This window comes from Tursiops truncatus, chromosome 2, assembly GCF_011762595.2.
Source record: "Tursiops truncatus isolate mTurTru1 chromosome 2, mTurTru1.mat.Y, whole genome shotgun sequence".
Taxonomy (NCBI): domain Eukaryota; kingdom Metazoa; phylum Chordata; class Mammalia; order Artiodactyla; family Delphinidae; genus Tursiops; species Tursiops truncatus.
This window is the reverse complement of record NC_047035.1, coordinates 25,338,505-25,356,333: the sequence shown is the minus strand read 5'-3', so window position 1 is coordinate 25,356,333 and position 17,829 is coordinate 25,338,505. Positions and strand designations below refer to the sequence as shown.

The following is a 17,829-nucleotide window of genomic DNA, read 5'->3' as shown; positions in this document are numbered from 1 at the left end:
CAAACTAAACTGTCTGCCTTGGTACCTGTTAGTCTTTATCCTGGCTTCTAGGTCATCACCATACATGTCCTTGTCCAGATTTTTACTGGGCCTGTAAATATTCTGGGCCATATCTTTACCACCTCTCCAGGCTTGATCATAAACATTGTAAATTTCATCTTCTCCACCTGCAAAACCACTGTCCATACCCTGTGGAAAAATAGAGGATGTTAAAAATGTACGTTATTATTTATTAAAAGTTGAATCTGATTACATTCTTGTGAAGAGTAAAAACCCTTGCTCATTTATAGCTCACATTTTCAGTAATCTGAACTGCAAATAAAAAGGTCATTAAAGAACAGTCACAAAGTCCATTAACTTTTGTTCATACCCGCTTTGGGTTCTTAGGTTAAGTGTGGTGCTCACTAACAACTGACTGCTTTAGCATAGTGGTCTTTAAAATTGGAGGATACTAGTATGTTAATTTCCTTTTCCCTGAGGATTGGTATTGGATTGGTATACATTCATATAACAGCTAATATATGCTATTTCTAGACTCTTTGTACCTTGGATTGGTTGAAGAGCCTTTGGTCATACTGAACTTCATTGGAAGTCCGAGGATTGGGCACACCCAGAGCAATGACTTCGCTGATATCTCGATTTTCATTTCTCTGCAGTTTCGACCTGTTTTGAAATACCATGTCACAAACTGAAAATTCTTCACAAACAAGTTGAATTTCCACTTAAATACAATCGATATCAGAAGCAGAGTAAATATGTACATTCACATCTTGTGAATATATATATTCCTTGATAATGCATCATCAGGATGGCAGCTCTTAAGGCATTTCAGATACATGATTATAAGAGATAGGGTTTTACAGTTAAGCCTTCATGATAGCAGAAAAGAACTGCTAAGAGACCCTTCTTTCCTTGAGATAAAATTGGTATATAACATATAAGTTTCAGGACTACAACATAATTCGGCATCTGTATACCCTACACAAAGTGATCACCAAAAGTCTAGTTACTATCCATCACCATACAATTGACCTTCAGCCATTTCACCAATCCCTCAACCCCCTTCCCCTCTGGTAACCACCAATCTGTTTTCTGTATCTATGAGTTTGTTTTTGTTTTGTTTTGTTCATTTTGTTCTGTTTTTGTAGACTTCACATGAGTGAAATCACACAGTATTTTTCTTTCTCTGACTTGTTTCACTTGGCATAATACCCTCAAGGTTCATCCATGTTGTCACAAATGGCAGGATTTCATTTTTATGCCTGAGTTGTATTCTAGTGTACACACACATGCCCCAGATCATCTTTATCCATTCATCTGTTGATGGGCACTTAGGTTGCTTCCACATCTTGGCTATTGTAAATAATGTTGCAGTGAACACAGGGATGCATATACTTTTTTGAATTCGTGTTTTTGTATTCTTCAGAAAAATGCCCAGAAGTGGAATAGCTGGATCATATGGTAGTTCTATTCTTAATTTTTAAAGGAATCTCCATAGTGTTTTCCATACTGACTGTACCAATTTATACTCCCACAAACAGTGCATGAGGGTTCTCTTTTCTCCACATCCTCTCCAATGCTTGCTATTTCTTGTCTTTCTGATAACAGCCATTCTAACAGGTGTGTGGTTTTAATTTGCATTTCCCTAATAATTAGTGATGTTGATTATCTTTTCATGTGCCTGTTGACCATCTGCATATCTTCTTTGCAAAAATGTCTATCCAGATCCTCTGCCCATTTAATTGGGTTTGTTTTTTTGTTGTTGAGTTGTATGAGTTCTTTATATATTTTAGATATTAATCCCTTGTTGGATATATGATTTGCAAGTATCTTCTCCCATTCAGTAGGCTGCCTTTTCGTTTTGAAGATGGTTTCCTTCACCGTGCAGAAGTTTTTAGTTTAATATAGTCCCATTTATTTTTCCTTTTGTTTCCTTTGCCTTTGGAGTCAGATTCACAAAAAACATTGCTAAGACCAATGTCAAAGAGCTTATTACTACTTGTGTTTTCTTCTAGGAATTTTATGGTTTAAGGTTTTACATTCAAATCCTTAATTCATTTTGAGTTAATTTTTGTGCATGGTGTAAGATAGTGGTCTAGTTTCATTCTCTTGCCTGTAGCTGTCCAGTTTTTCCAATACCATTTATTGAAGAGACTGTCCTTTCTCAAAAGAATCATTCTTGATATGGAAGTCTTTAATACAAGCAATCACCTTGTAATGCATGCTGAGATATGAAACTGCTATGGTCTATATCTGCTATTATAAAGGGTTAGGGGGAGTAGATGCAAATTAGATGTATCACATGAATCATTTTCAATAAGCTAGAGTCAGTTCTTTTACCTAACCACACTTAGTAAGTTTATTCTATTAGAATTCTGAGGTAAACATGTCAATGACTGGATTACTCAGTAAGATTTTTGACATTCAGATTAACTTAATTCCCCTGCTGTTTCAGTACATATGAAATCTACATCGCAGTGATACCATAGTAACCATCATCATTTATTTTACTAGAGACTTAGGTCTTAAAATGATTTCTACAGACAATCTAATTTTCATACAATCACAAGTTTAAAGCTTTTCTATGTTATCAATTCTCATAGTTACATTACTGGTTTTAAGGGCTCAATTTATCCACAGAGCCATTTTGATTTTTGCAGCTTAGGAATTTCAGACTAAGAGTGTCATTAACTGTGCACTTTCATACTTTGTTCCTCTCTCCTACACTGTACATTTAAACACAACTCTAAATTCAGATTTTCTGCTTCCCTATGACTTCACTCATCAGGGAGATGAAATATGCCATTAAACAACAAAGAACACCACCAGCAGGAATCTGTCGTAGATACGACTTGAAAAAATAGATTGTATCAGCTCAGAGGAGGATGAGAGCATGGAAAACTGCTTATTTGGAAAGAAAATGTTTTACATTTGCATTTAACCCTTACTCAGAATTCCACCTCTGTATTATAGCATGTCTTCAACGTTTCAGCAATTTCAGTCCTTGGCCTTTGGTGAACCACAAACTTCACTAATCCCTACTTTATTCCCAGTCTCCATACATGTATTTCCTTTGTTCTATACAAGTCTGTACTTACTAAGAGCACTCTGTCAATTTTCCTAAGTAATTTGAAATGACAGCTCTGTCTTTCTGAATTTTAAGTAAAACTGCTCATGAAAAGAGGCTGACCTTCACTTCTTACAAAACCTGCTCTTCTTCCCCACTGTACTTGGTACAGTACTCTGCACGTGAAAGGACCTCAATAAAGGTACAGAAGCTTATTTCCTGTCTAGAGGAATAGGCACATGATAAATTTGTCTCACCATTTGAAACAGGAAAAGAACAGACCAGAACAGGCATATCCTCAACTTTCTATTCACAAACATGATCTCAATTCCCTTTTCTATATCCCCATCATTCTCAATTCTAGCTGACTCTACAAGGTAATGGAAGAAAAGATAACTTCCATGGGTAGTTACTTCTTCTGCTAAGACAGAGTAAGCAGTTAAGTGCAAGAAAATAAGTGATTTATTAAGTTATCAACCTGAAGAGGAAAGAGAGAGAAGCAAACTGGTCTTAGTGCACTAAACCTCCTCTCTAAAAGGTTCACAGAGGCCACTCTTCATAATTCGTATTTATCTCAAATAGTACCTACCTCTTATCTGGAGCTGCCCTGGAAAGATTCCGGTCATGCTGTCTCTCTTTTCGCCTGTCATGCCGGATTTCATCCCTCTCACGTGCCTCCCCATCCTCTGTGTGGACACAGTTGAAAATTATTATTATTATTATTATTTTCAGTATGCGGGCCTCTCACTGTTGTGGCCTCTCCCATTGCGGAGCACAGACTCCGGACGCACAGGCCCAGCGGCCATGGGCTCACTGGCCCAGCTGCTCCGCAGCATGTGGGATCTTCCTGGACCGGGGCACGAACCCGTGTCCCCTGCATTGGCAGGCGGACTCTCAACCACTGCGCCACCAGGGAAGCCCTGAAAATTATTTTATCACTATATTACCCATTAATATTTTGAACAAGAGAATATTCTTTAACCTTAGACAGAAAAAATCCATGAATTTCTTTGTACTCACATTCAGCCCTTTTAACCTTACTTGCAATTAATTTAAATCCAACAGTATTCGTTTAATTTTTGAATGTGAATTCCAGAATCATGCATGCAGCTAAAGTGTTTAGGCATAAAGTGTACTAATATCTTTATGAAACACATCAAAGTAGTATGGTGGATTAACAGATGGAGAGAGAGCTGGGTAGGTATGTGATAAAGCAAATTTAGCAATGCTAATAGTTTTTAAATAAATGTTAACTGTAGAATCTAGGTGGTGGAGATATGGGTTTTCATTGTACAATTCTTTCAACTTTTCTATGTGTTTTAAAATTTTCATAATAAAATGTCAGGAAAAAAGAATTATGCAAAGTTTATCCTTATATTTTCAAAGACTGACTTCGAATAAAGAACCTTTTGCTCATGGTACATTGGGGCTGGCTGCACCTTGATCTGTATCTATTGTGTTTATGTCTATCTTCATTTCTCTGCCCTCTCCAGGCTGAAGGGATATAGTGTAGATATAGAAGGAATACAGTGTAGAGCATGAGCTTTGGAGCCAGACTGTGTGGATTCAAATCCTGTTTCTACAACAGATTAGCAAATGTGAAATTGTGCTGATGACTTAACCCCTCTGAGACTTCGTCTCCTCCTCTGTAAAACAGTGATAATAACAGAACCACTGCATAGGGTTGCTGTAGGGATTATATAAGGTAATATATGTAAAGTGCTCAGAGTGGTGCCTGCCATAATAAACACTCAATAAGCGTTAGCTTTTATTAATATTTGGCAAGATATTTTTAAAATTTTTAACTAATTTCTCAAGAACCATTCTGTTTTTTGTTTTTGTTTTTTAATCAGTTTAGAGAACTTAGATACAGGGAAGTTTTACTCTGAATTACCTTCAGAGGCTAGGTTACAACAGGTAGCTTTTTAAATCTTGCCTCATTAAGACATATATATATGATTCAAGGAAGTGGATTACTACTTATAACCTTAGTTACTTCCCTATAGTTGAACTCTAGACTCCTATAACAAATTGTCTGCTTGACACCTCCATTTTAAACTTAACATGTCCACAACTAAACTCTTAATCTTTCCCTCCCAAATATCGTCCCCCTGCAGTCTTCTCAATATTAGTAAATGGCAACTCAATCCTTCTCAAATATTTAGATCAAAACTTCTAGTCACCCTTGACTCCCTTTCTGTCATTCCTCTACCAAATCCATAAGCAAATTTTGTCAGCTCTACTTCCAAAATACTTCCAGTAACTGACCATGTTTTCACTACCTCTCATTATTATCTCTCATCTGGATTACTGCAATAGCTTTCCAAACGGTTTCCCTGCTTCTCCAAATGACCATTCCATAGCCTTCTAACATATGCAAAATCATGTCACTCTGCTCAAAACTCTTCAAATTGCTTCCCTTGTTACTTGAAGTAAAAGCTATGTTCTTACAACGACTAGAAGGCATACATGACCTGGCCACTTTGCCCTAACTACTCTGACACCTCATCTCCTACTGCTTAGCTTTCTCAGTCTAATCCACCCATACTGGCCTCCTGCTTTTCCTTGAACACACCAGTTACACTCCCAACTCAGGGCCTTTGCACTTGCTGTTCCTTCTATCTGGGATGCTCCTCCCTCAGATATCCACATGGCTCAGTTCCTTACTTCCTTCAAGTGTTTGTGCTAATGTTACTATCTTAGAAGTGAGGCCTATTCCAACCACTCTCTCCTTCTGGCACTTTTATACTCCTTCTCTGTTTTATTTTTCTCCATAGCTATTATCACCTTCTAATATACTATATGACTAACTTTTTTTGGTCTATCTACATTCACTAAAATGCTCACTGCTATACCCCCTACCTGTCTAGTAGAAAACTCTGTGTCTAGAAGAGAGCCTTGCACACAGTAGGTGCTCAGTATGAACTGAATAATTACACTAGTCTAGGATTTATTAATGAAAGAAAAACTACCCTCATAATTTTCTTGAATTAGAATTAGTCTTCTCACTCTACCCGAATTAATATACCGATGTAGACCACTAGATAAAGCCAGAGAGAAAATACTGGCAAATTTAATGATCAAAGGCCTACAAGATAGAAAAACTCTCGATCAGTTTACCATGTGGGGGAGATGAATTATTCAGTTGGAGATAAGATTTCTCTAAGTTTCAAGAAAATTAAAATAAGAGAAAACTAAGCCTATCATTTGAGTAATATGTGATTTTTAAAAGTATACTGCTCAGAACTTTAATAACTTCTGGTGTTCTTGCATATTAGAGGCCCACATTTAAATACACATTCTTTATTTTCTACTGCTTCAGCTTAATAAGGCAGAAACTACTGTTTCACTTCTAAATTATTTCTGAAATATCTATATTTATATGTATGTACTGCTCTGTATGCAATAAAAAACAATAGAGATTTTCTAAAATGAGATAGATATTATTAACAATGCAAATTCAGTTTAGTAATGAGTATGTCATACCTTTTTCCACATGGGTTTTGATCCCAGCTCTTCTCTCCCTGGCTTTCTGGGCCATTTCTCTAAGTTTCTCTTCATGTTTCTCCTTTTCTTTTTGAGCCATCTTTCTCTCTACTTGAGCACGCATTTCCACAGCTTCACGAGCCTGTTAGTAAAGTCAGATGTTAAATAAGACACTACTGGGGATAAAGAATTACAGCTGTCATGTAACTCCCTGACTAAACTCTGGCTTGAAAGAAGTTATAAAGAATTCAAATTTGTTACTGCCGATTAAAACAAAGATTCTTGTCTACAAAAAGATTACTTGTCTAGACGACATTGCAAATTTAGCTTTTTCACTCAGAGAATTGTTTTAGTGGTTGAAACTATAGTGACCCCAATCAATCTTGTAAGTCAGTGTTTCACTAATGTTTCCTCAGAAACAACCTAAAAAATAAAATTAAACAAGATTCCAGTAAAGAAAATTTCAATATCAATAACAGGAACTGGTTATATTCTCAAAATCAATCAGACCAACTCAAGATAAAGCCTTAGAGGGCAGATAGCAGATGCAAGAAGAATTACAATCCTGCAGCCTGTGGAACAAAAACCCCATTAACAGAAAGATAGACAAGATGAAAGCTATGTACCAGATGAAGGAACAAGATAAAACCCCAGAAAAACAACTAAATGAAGGAGATAGGCAACCTTCCACAAAAAGAATTCAGAATAACGATAGTGAAGATGATCCAGGACCTCGGAAAAAGAATGGAGGCAAAGATCGAGAAGATGCAAGAAATGTTTAACAAAGACCTAGAAGAATTAAAAAACAAACAGAGATGAACAATACAATAACTGAAATGAAAACTACACTAGAACGAATCAATAGCAGAATAACTGAGGCAGAAGAACAGATAAGCGAACTGGAAGACAGAATGGTGGAATTCACTGCTGCGGAACAGCATAAAGAAAAAAGAATGAAAAGAAATGAAGACAGCCTAAGAGACCTCTGGGACAACATTAAACGCAACAACATTCGCATTATAGGGGTCCCAGAAGGAGAAGAGAGAGAGAAAGGACCCAAGAAAATATTTGAAGAGATTATAGTCAAAAACTTCCCTAACATGGGAAAGGAAATAGCCACCCAAGTCCAGGAAGTGCAAAGAGTCCCATACAGGATAAACCCAAGGAGAAACACACTGAGACACATAATAATCACATTAGCAAAAATTAAAGACAAAGAAAAATTATTGAAAGCAGCAAGAGAAAAACGGCAAATAACATACAAGGGAGCTCCCATAAGGTTAACAGCTGATTTCTCAGCAGAAACTCTACAAGCCAGAAGGGAGTGGCATGATCATACTTAAAGTGATGAAAGTGAAGAACCTACAACCAAGATTACTCTACCCAGCAAGGATCTCATTCAGATTAAACAGAGAAATCAAAAGCTTTACAGACAAGCAAAAGCTAAGAGACTTCACCACCACCAGATCAGCTCTACAACAAATGCTAAAGGAACTTCTCTAAGTGGGAAAAACAAGAGAAGAAAAGGACCTACAAAAGCAAACCCAAAACAATTAAGAAAATGGTCATAGGAACATACATATCGATAATCACCTTAAACGTAAATGGATTAAATGCGCCAACCAAAAGACACAGGCTTGCTGAACGGATAGAAAACCAAGACCCGTATATATGCTGTCTATAAGAGACCCACTTCAGACCTAGGGACACATACAGATTGAAAGTGAGGGGATGGAAAAAGATATTCCATGCAAATGGAAATCAAAAGAAAGCTGGAGTAGCAATACTCATATCAGACAAAATAGACTTTAAAATAAAGAATGTTCAAAAGACAAGGAAGGACACTACATAATGATCAAGGGATCAATCCAAGAAGATATAACAATTATAAATATATATGCACCCAACATAGGAGCACCTCAATACATAAGGCAACTGCTAACAGCTATAAAAGAGGAAATCGACAGTAACATAATAATGGTGGGGGACTTTAACACACCTCACTTACACCAATGGACAGATCATCCAAAATGAAAATAAATAAGAAAACACAAGCTTTAAATGACAAAATAGACCAGATAGATTTAATTGATATTTATAGGACATTCCATCCGAAAACAGCAGATTACACTTTCTTCTCAAGTGTGCACGGAACATTCTCCAGGATAGATCACATCTTGGGTCACAAATCCAGCCTCAGTAAATTTAAGAAAATTGAAATCATATCAAGCATCTTTTCTGACCACAACGCTGTAAGATTAGAAATGAATTACAGGGAAAAAAACCCTAAAAAACACAAACACGTGGAGGCTAAACAATACATTACTAAATAACCAGGGGATAACTGAAGAAATCAAAGAGGAAATCAAAAACTACCTAGAGACAAATGACAATGACGATCCAAAACCTATGGGATGCAGCAAAAGCAGTTCTAAGAGGGAAGTTTATAGCTATATAACCTACCTCAAGAAACAAGAAAAATCTCAAATAAACAATCTAACCTTACACCTAAAGGAACCAGAGAAAGAAGAACAAACAAAACGCAAAGTTAGCAGAAGGAAAGAAATCATAAAGATCAGAGCAGAAATAAATGAAATAGAAACAAAGAAAACAATAGCAAAGATCAATAAAACTAAAAGCTGGTTTTTTGAGAAGATAAGCAAAATTGATAAACCATTAGCCAGACTCATCAAGAAAAAGAGGGAGAGGACTCAAATCAATAAAATTAGAAATGAAAAAGGAGAAGTTACAACAGACACCGCAGAAATACAAAGCATCCTAAGAGACTACTACAAGCAACTCTATGACAATAAAATGGACAACCTGGAAGAAATGGACAAATTCTTAGAAAGGTATAAGCTTCCAAGACTGAACCAGGAAGAAACAGAAAATATGAACACACCAATCACAAGTAATGAAATTGAAACTGTGATTAAAAATCTTCCAACAAAGTCCAGGACCAGATGGCTTCACAAGTGAATTCTATCAAACATTTAGAGAAGAGCTAACACCCATCCTTCTCAAACTCTTCCAAAAAATGGCAGAGGAAGGAACACTCCCAAACTCATTCTATGAGGCCACTATCACCCTGATACCAAAGCCAGACAAAGATACTACAAAAAAAGAAAATTACAGACCAATATCACTGATGAATATAGATGCAAAACTCAACAAAATAATAGCAAACGGAATCCAACAACACATTAAAAGGATCATACACCATGATCAAGTGGGATTTATCCCAGGGATGCAAGGATTCTTCAACATACACAAATCAATCAATGTGATACACCATATTAACAAACTGAAGAATAAAAACCATATGATCATTTCAATAGATGCAGAAAAAGCTTTTGACAAAATTCAGCACCCATTTATGATAAAAACTCTCCAGAAAATGGGCATAGAGGGAAACTACGTCAACATAATAAAGGCCATATACGACAAACCCACAGCAAATATCATTCTCAATGGTGAAAAACGGAAAGCATTTCCTCTAAGATCAGGAATAAGACAAGGATGTCCACTCTCACCACTATTATTCAACCTAGTTTTGGAAGTCCTAGCCACAGCAATCAGAGAGGAAAAAGAAATAAAAGAAATACAAATTGGAAAAGAAGAAGTAAAATTGTCACTCTTTGCAGATGACATGATACTATACATAGAGAATCCTAAAGATGCTACCAGAAGACTACTAGAGCTAATCAGTGAATTTGGTAAAGTTGCAGGATACAAAATCAATGCACAGAAATCTCTTGCATTCCTATACCCTAATGATGAAAAATCTGAAAGAGAAATTAAGGAAACACTCCCATTTACCACTGCAACAAAAAGAATAAAATACCTAGGAATAAACCTACCTAGGGAGACAAAAGACCTGTATGCAGAAAACTATAAGACACTGATGAAAGAAATTAAAGATGATACAAACAGATGCGGAGATATATACCATCTTCTTGGATTGGAAGAATCAATATTGTGAATATGACTATACTACCCAAAGCAATCTACAGATTCAATGCAATCCCTATCAAATTACCAATGGCATTTTTTACAGAACTAGAACAAAAAATCTTAAAATTTGTATGGAGACAAAAAAGATCCCGAATACCCAAAGCAGTCTTGAGGGCAAAACACAGAGCTGGAGGAATCAGACTCCCTGACTTCAGACTATACTACAAAGCTACAGTAATCAAGACAATATGGTACTGGCACAAAAACAGGAACATAGATCAATGGAACAAGATAGCAAGCCCAGAGATAAACCCACACACCTATGGTCAACTAATCTATGACAAAGGAGGAAAGGATGTACAATGGAGAAAAGACAGTCTCTTCAATAAGTGGTGCTGGGAAAACTGGACAGCTACATGTAAAAGAATGAAATTAGAACGCTTCCTAACACCATACACAAAAATAAACTCAAAATGGATTAGAGACCTAAATGTAAGACTGGACACTATAAAACTCTTATAGGAAAACATAGGAAGAACACTCTTTGACATAAATCACAGCAAGATCTTTTTTGATCCACCTCCTAGAGTTATGGAAATAAAAGCAAAAATAAACAAATGGGACCTAATGAAACTTCAGAGCTTTTGCACAGTAAAGGAAACCATAAACAAGATGAAAAGACAACCCTCAGAATGGGGGAAAATATTTGCAAACAAATCAACGGACAAAGGATTAATCTCCAAAATATATAAATAGCTCATGCAGCTCAATATTAAAAACAACAAGCAACCCAATCCAAAAATGGGCAGAAGACCTAAATAGACATTTCTTCAAAGAAGACATACAGATGGCCGAGAAGCACATCAAAAGCTGCTCAACATGACTAACTATTAGAGAAATGCAAATCAAAACTACAATGAGGTATCTCCTCACAGCTGTTAGAATGGGCATCAGAAAATCTACAAACCACAAATGCTGGAGAGGGTGTGGAGCAAAGGGAACCCTCTTGCACTGTTGGTGGGAATGTAAATTGATACAGCCACTATGAAGAACAGTATGGAGGTTCCTTAGAAAACTAAAAATAGAATTACCATATGACCCAGCAATCCCACTACTGGGCATATACCCAGAGAAAACCATAATTCAAAGACACATGCACCTCAGTGTTCACTGCAGCACTAATTACAATAGCCAGGTCATGGAAGCAACCTAAATACCCATCGACAGATGAATAGATAAAGAAGATGTGGTAAATATATACAATGAAATATTACTCAGCCATAAAAAAGGAATAAAATTGGGTCATTTGTAGAGATGTGGATGGATCTAAAGACTGTCATACAGAGTGAAGTAAGTCAGAAAGAGAAAAACAAATTGTATATTAACGCATATATGTGGAACCTAGAAAAATGGTACAGATGAACCGGTTTGCAGGGCAAACATGACACACACGCAGAGAAGAAATGTATGGACACCAAGGGGGGAAAGTGGCGGGTGTGTGTGTGTGATGAATTGGGAGACTGCGATTGACATGTATACACCGATGTGGATAAAATGGATGACTAATAAGAACCTGCTGTATAACAAGATAAAATTCAAAAAAAAAAAGATAAAGCCTTAGTGTAGATGTGCAAGAGATAATTTCCATAAGGGTGCTCACTGTGACACAGAAGGTGTACTCTTCTATATTCTATACACACGCCATGATGTATGTAAAGTTCAAATACACATATTAATACCATGATATTAATAGACAGCCAATATTATGAATGTCATTTTCTATAGCATTCAACACATCGGAATGTTTATTTGCCCCTCCCTGATACCTTTTGGGAGACACCTACATTTAAAAGAGACAAAAATAATGAAACCTAAAAAGAGCAGCTGGCAATCTTCCCAAAATGTGATCGGCCTAGTTAATCATTATTCTGGAATGTTGTGAGGAAGCCGAACCACCAGTGGTGAGGAAGGTGTACGAGTCTACGAACGCTGAGACCAGGTACAGAGCTGCAACCAGCACCTGTCATCTCTCGAACACATCCACAGGTGACAGCCTCTTCAGGTACTCAGCAGTGTAGCTAAAATAACAGTATCTTAGGTAACTGAGAACGGATTTACAAATTATCAAGAGCATTAAACATCTTAATTATAACAGATCAACCTTCCGATCAGCAATGTAGAGGGCTTCGGCCAGTTTTGCAAAATTTTCATTGATGTGAACTGTCTGCAGTCCTCTTCCATCAGCTGCCAGACGTTTATCTAATGGAATTGTATAACCCTAGTGTGAAGGCAGATAGAAAACACTGGTCACAAAAGAGCTACTGCAGAGTCTTTAAAACTATATTTATATATGTCCGTTTTGACAACCATTTAAAGTTTTTTCCTTACATCTTTCTTCACAATTAAGCAACAACAGCAGCAGCTAACAATGAGTGCTTTATGTGGAGGATTGTTTAAGCACTTTATACCCATGGCCTCACTTAACCTTCACAACGATTCTGTAAGACTGGTAACATTATTATTTCCATTTCACAAATAAGGATACTGAGGTAACGTCCCCAAGGTCATACAGTTAATAAACAGACAAACTAGGATTTAAACTTGGGAAGTACGATTTCAGAGTGCACGCTCTGGGAAAAGATTCTCATGTTAAGATTGTGGGTTATAATAAAAGGAAATCACTATCAAATAGTTAAAGTTGTTCATCAAGTAAATGTAACAGCCATACAAAGGTAGAACAAATCACTAAAATCACAGCGTCTATAGGTAGCTTAATCCGCTATACTGTTCTCATGACTTGTCAGATTCTAGGAACCCTGCAAGTTTTAGTAAATGGAAAAAAGATAAAATTTGCTAGACAACTAAGATTCTGTGTTTTGAAATTTTGCATTCTACTTCAACAACTCAAGGAATACGTTTGAACATTCATGTAATTTTCAGACTTAGCTTTATTCTTCCAGATTTCTGACTAGACTCCCAAATACTGACCTCTAGTCCATGGTCTTTATTCCCAATATAAGGAAGTGTTACAGAGTCAGCTCAAGATACGATAGTTACATACATATTAATCAATCCAAACCAGACCACCCAACAATCTTTTTGTTTCAGGATGAGTGTATAACTTCTTCTTTTTTTTTTTGGACACGCTGCACAGCTTGTGGGATCTTACTTCCCCGACCAGGGACTGAACCTGGGCCCTTGGCAGTGAAAGTGTGGAGTCTTATCCACCGGACCACCAGGGAATTCCCTAACTTCCTTTAAGGAATAATTTATATTTAAACCATGGGTTAAAGTAGCCTTATTCACCCATCAACATCAGAATCATGAAATATTATTTGACAGAAAAGAGGAAACAGTGATTAGGAAATTTATTCTGCATTATTTTACAGATTCTTCATGACTCCTGGTAGCTTTGGTGATTAGTACATATAGTTTATACTTGCATTGTTATAAACAGAAACAAGTAATTTAAAAATTAAAGCACTGAATATATCCAAACATTTACTCTGTTTTGTCATATGATTATTTAAATTGGTTTAAATCCTTTCAGGAAGAATTTTAGATATAAATTTGAGTTTTCTAAAGAATACTATCTTTCATTGATATGTTACTTTATTCTACGCTTTCCTTCTCTATATGCTTCCAGTAACTACAATTTACTAGGAGAATCCACATGGTATTCATGTGCCTGGCATACTAACATTTCTATTACATTAAAATAAAAAGAGAAAAGTCACATAAGTTGAGTGTTCCTTCTTGAAAATCTTCAGCTAAATGAGATGCTGAGGTTTCAGCTAAAGGTACCCAGGCTGAAGGTCCTTCCTGGGTGTTTTCCAGGAGGTTCTAAAACTAAGACAAGTTAATTACCTTTTATGATTTTATGACAAGTTAATTACCTTTGCATTTTTCCAGTTTGAAATACAGGGAGGAATCTTCCACTCTTGTTGTTCCTTCACGGTCATCTGAATTGAGAAAAGAGAGGAAGAAGAGACATTTTTAGATTTATAGTCTAGCTAAAAACCGAAGTGCAATCTTTCTCTTCAAAGACAGCTCAGTATACACTACATATGGATGGATTTAGTCAAAGGTCCTAATTCCATTTGTTTGGTGGCACTATATACTATGTTCCCATATCATGGGTTCTAGTAATAACTTTAATATAAAAAATAATCTGTAAATTATTTTTGACAGTTATAAATGCTGGTTAGTATTTTTACATATTTAAACTGATGTGACTTCTTTCAGATGAGAAACTTGTTTTTTTAGTTGGGTAATAAAATATCTAAAAAAAGCCACTTGGACTATGAAGCACAGACCTAATGATCCCAGGTACTTCCTTCCTATAACTATGATAACATTCTTCTTGTCAAATACCAGACCCTTTTCATTCCATTAAATGCAGGGGTTAGGTTAATAATAATAAAACTACTAGCTAACATTTTACATACATTCTCATAGGCACTCTGGAACTGCATATTACAGTCTTGAGTGGGTCCCTATTTGGTCTTGGAAAACAAATTAAAGAAACAATAAGTGTGGTGAAATGTAACTACATAGGCATCTAGACTTTATTCTATGCGAGGTTATTTATAAAATTAGTAATCATGAGTACAAAAAGAGATTTTAAACTAGAGCAAAGATTACCTTTCGGCTAGGAGAATGCATGACAGGTGCAGGGGGAGAAGGTGGTCCCCGGGGAATTTTCTTATTAATCCTGAAGGATAAACCAAAGCACAACCACAGAGTGATACAGATTTTTCCTTTTTAGTTAATATGTCGTCTCCCCTCCTTATTTTTTATTATGTAAAGCTTCAAACAGATACAAAAACAGAGAGTATATAACAAATGTCCACCTATTATATAGCAACGCGTTGAGAAGCTAGAGCTGGTGTATTCAATTAAGAATGTGCAGATTATGACCTGCTGAATGAGGGGCACAAGACACCCACCCAGGGTCCGCAGATAGCTCTCTGAGCATCCAAGCTCCCACTCTGGGGAAGTGAAACACATTGGGTTGTTTCAATTAAAGGTGCAGTTTTAATACACCCACCTGAAGAAGTAGAGTCACAAGATTTATTATTACTTTCAGATCCCAGAAGTGAGGAGTGAGGAATGAGGAAAGAACTGGAGGAAGGATAATCTTCTGTCCTAGGCCACAAGTGAGCAGGAGATGGAGAGCAGCATAGCAATACCTATTACTTATAAGGTAGTTGGGACAGAGGATACTAACTTTTCCTGGGGCTTAACTCTAAGTAGTTATAGTCACCCTTTGGTATCTGAGGAGGATTGGTTCCTCGACGCCTGAGGATACCAAAAGCCGTGAATGCTCAAGTCCTTTATTAAAGTGGCGTAGGGGCTTCCTTGGTGGCGCAGTGGTTGAGAGTCTGCCTGCTGACGCTAGCGGACACGGGTTCGTGCCCGGGTCTGGGAATATCTCACATGCCACGGAGCGGCTAGGCCCATGAGCCATGGCCGCTGAGCCTGCGTGTTCAGAGCCTGTGCTCCGCAACGGGAGAGGCCATGACAGTGAGAGGCCCGCATACCGCAAAAAAAAAAAAAAAAAAAAAAGTGGCGTAGTATCTGCATATAACCTATACACATCCTCCCATATACTTTATTTATTTATTTATTTATTATTATCTTTTTGCAGTACGCGGGCCTCTCACTGTCGTGGCCTCTTCCGTTGCGGAGCACAGGCTCCGGACGCGCAGGCTCAGCGGCCATGGCTCATGGGCCAAGCCGCTCCACGGCATGTGGGATCTTCCCGGACTGGGGCATGAACCCGTGTCCCCTGCATCGGCAGGCGGACTCTCAACCACTGCACCACCAGGGAAGCCCCTCCCATATACTTTAAATCATTTCTAGATTACGTATAATATCTAATACAATGTAAATGTTATATAAATAGTTCTGGTAGGTGTGGCAAATTAAGTTTTGCTTTTGAGAACTTTCTGGACTTCTTTTTCCTGAATTTTTTTTTACAAACTATTCTTTTGGCCATGCCACGCGGCATGTGGGATCTTAGCTCCCCGACCAGGGACTGAGCCCGTGCCCCCTGCAGTGGAAGCACAGAGTACTAACCACTTGACCACCAGGGAAAACCCTCCCAAATATTTTTGATCTGTGGTTGGTTGGAACCACAGGTGCAGAACCTGCAGATACAAAGGGCCAACTATATTTTAAAAGGTTCCCTGGGAAAGGCAAAGTGGGAACTTATGACCGGCATCGTAAACACAAGTCTTACTCTAAATGTCCAGTCTCTAGGTGTGAGCAGGGTTATCATACTGTAAAGTGCCTAGGCAGCAACTCAGGAAAAAAAAAGTTGTTTTCCTCAAAAGTTGTTTTTCTCATCACAACCACTCAGCTTCAACAATTATTAAAACACAGCCAACTCTGTCATCATCATTACCCACTTCACCTCCACACTATTAACATCATTTCATCGAGCAATATACTTTTGCCTTCTTAAGAAACAGCTTTATTGAGGTACAACTAATGTACAATTAACTATACATGAAGTGTACAATCTGATTAACTTCTGACACAGTAAATACCTGTGAAACCATCATCACAATCAACATAGTGAAGATACCCATCACTACCAAAAGTTTCTGCATGCCCCTTTGCCTATCCCTCTTTTTCCTCTCATCGCCTATCCATACTCCCTCCTTCCCAGCAGGCAACCACTGATCTGCCTCCTGTCATCGTAGACTAGTGTGCATTTTCTAGAGTTCTATATGAAAAGAATCATACAGTATGTACTTGTTTGTGTCTCACTTCTTTCACTCAGCATAATTATTTTGAGATTCACCCATTTCACTTTCCTGCACATATTAAATAAAGTTTATTCCTTTTTATTGCTCAACAGTATTCCACGTATAGATGTCTCACGATCTGTTTACCCATTTACATGTTGATATACATTTTCCTCCTTTGATATCTCTTTTTAGGAATAGTGGTTCCTTCTCATGAAACCACCTACTTACTTGAACCTTGGAGGTTCCATCGGATCTTTCTGCATTTCCACCATTCGAATAACTCTCTGTTTAGCTCCAGAGTTGAAAGCCACTCCTTGTTGAGATGGTGTATATCTAAAGAATGTAGATGAAACTAAAGGTATAACCAGTTCAAGTTTTCAATAGGTCTTTTTCTTCTATTACAATCCTAAACTGGACTACACTGTCAATTTCTCTCACAAAGTATTAATCGAAAATTGCAACAAAATTTAGGCAGAGCAGATAGCAACAGAGATAAGAGAACTAACAGCAATTCTGAATTATAAGCACAATGTAAACTATAGTTGTATTAATTTGCAAATAATT

At 37.2% G+C, this 17,829-nt stretch overlaps 1 protein-coding gene across 1 annotated transcript in view; it reads right to left on the bottom strand.

Moving 5' to 3' along the window:
* Positions 1-17,829, bottom strand: part of SNW1 (SNW domain containing 1) — a 35,857-nt gene that overhangs the window by 742 nt on the left and 17,286 nt on the right. Inside the window, exons 6-13 of the mRNA XM_019920125.3 lie at positions 17,494-17,598; positions 15,152-15,221; positions 14,404-14,469; positions 12,669-12,785; positions 6,554-6,695; positions 3,657-3,753; positions 546-663; positions 26-189 (exon numbers count right to left, since the gene is read on the bottom strand). Coding sequence (XP_019775684.1) covers positions 26-189; positions 546-663; positions 3,657-3,753; positions 6,554-6,695; positions 12,669-12,785; positions 14,404-14,469; positions 15,152-15,221; positions 17,494-17,598 — 879 coding nt within the window. The remainder of the gene's footprint in view (positions 1-25; positions 190-545; positions 664-3,656; positions 3,754-6,553; positions 6,696-12,668; positions 12,786-14,403; positions 14,470-15,151; positions 15,222-17,493; positions 17,599-17,829) is intronic.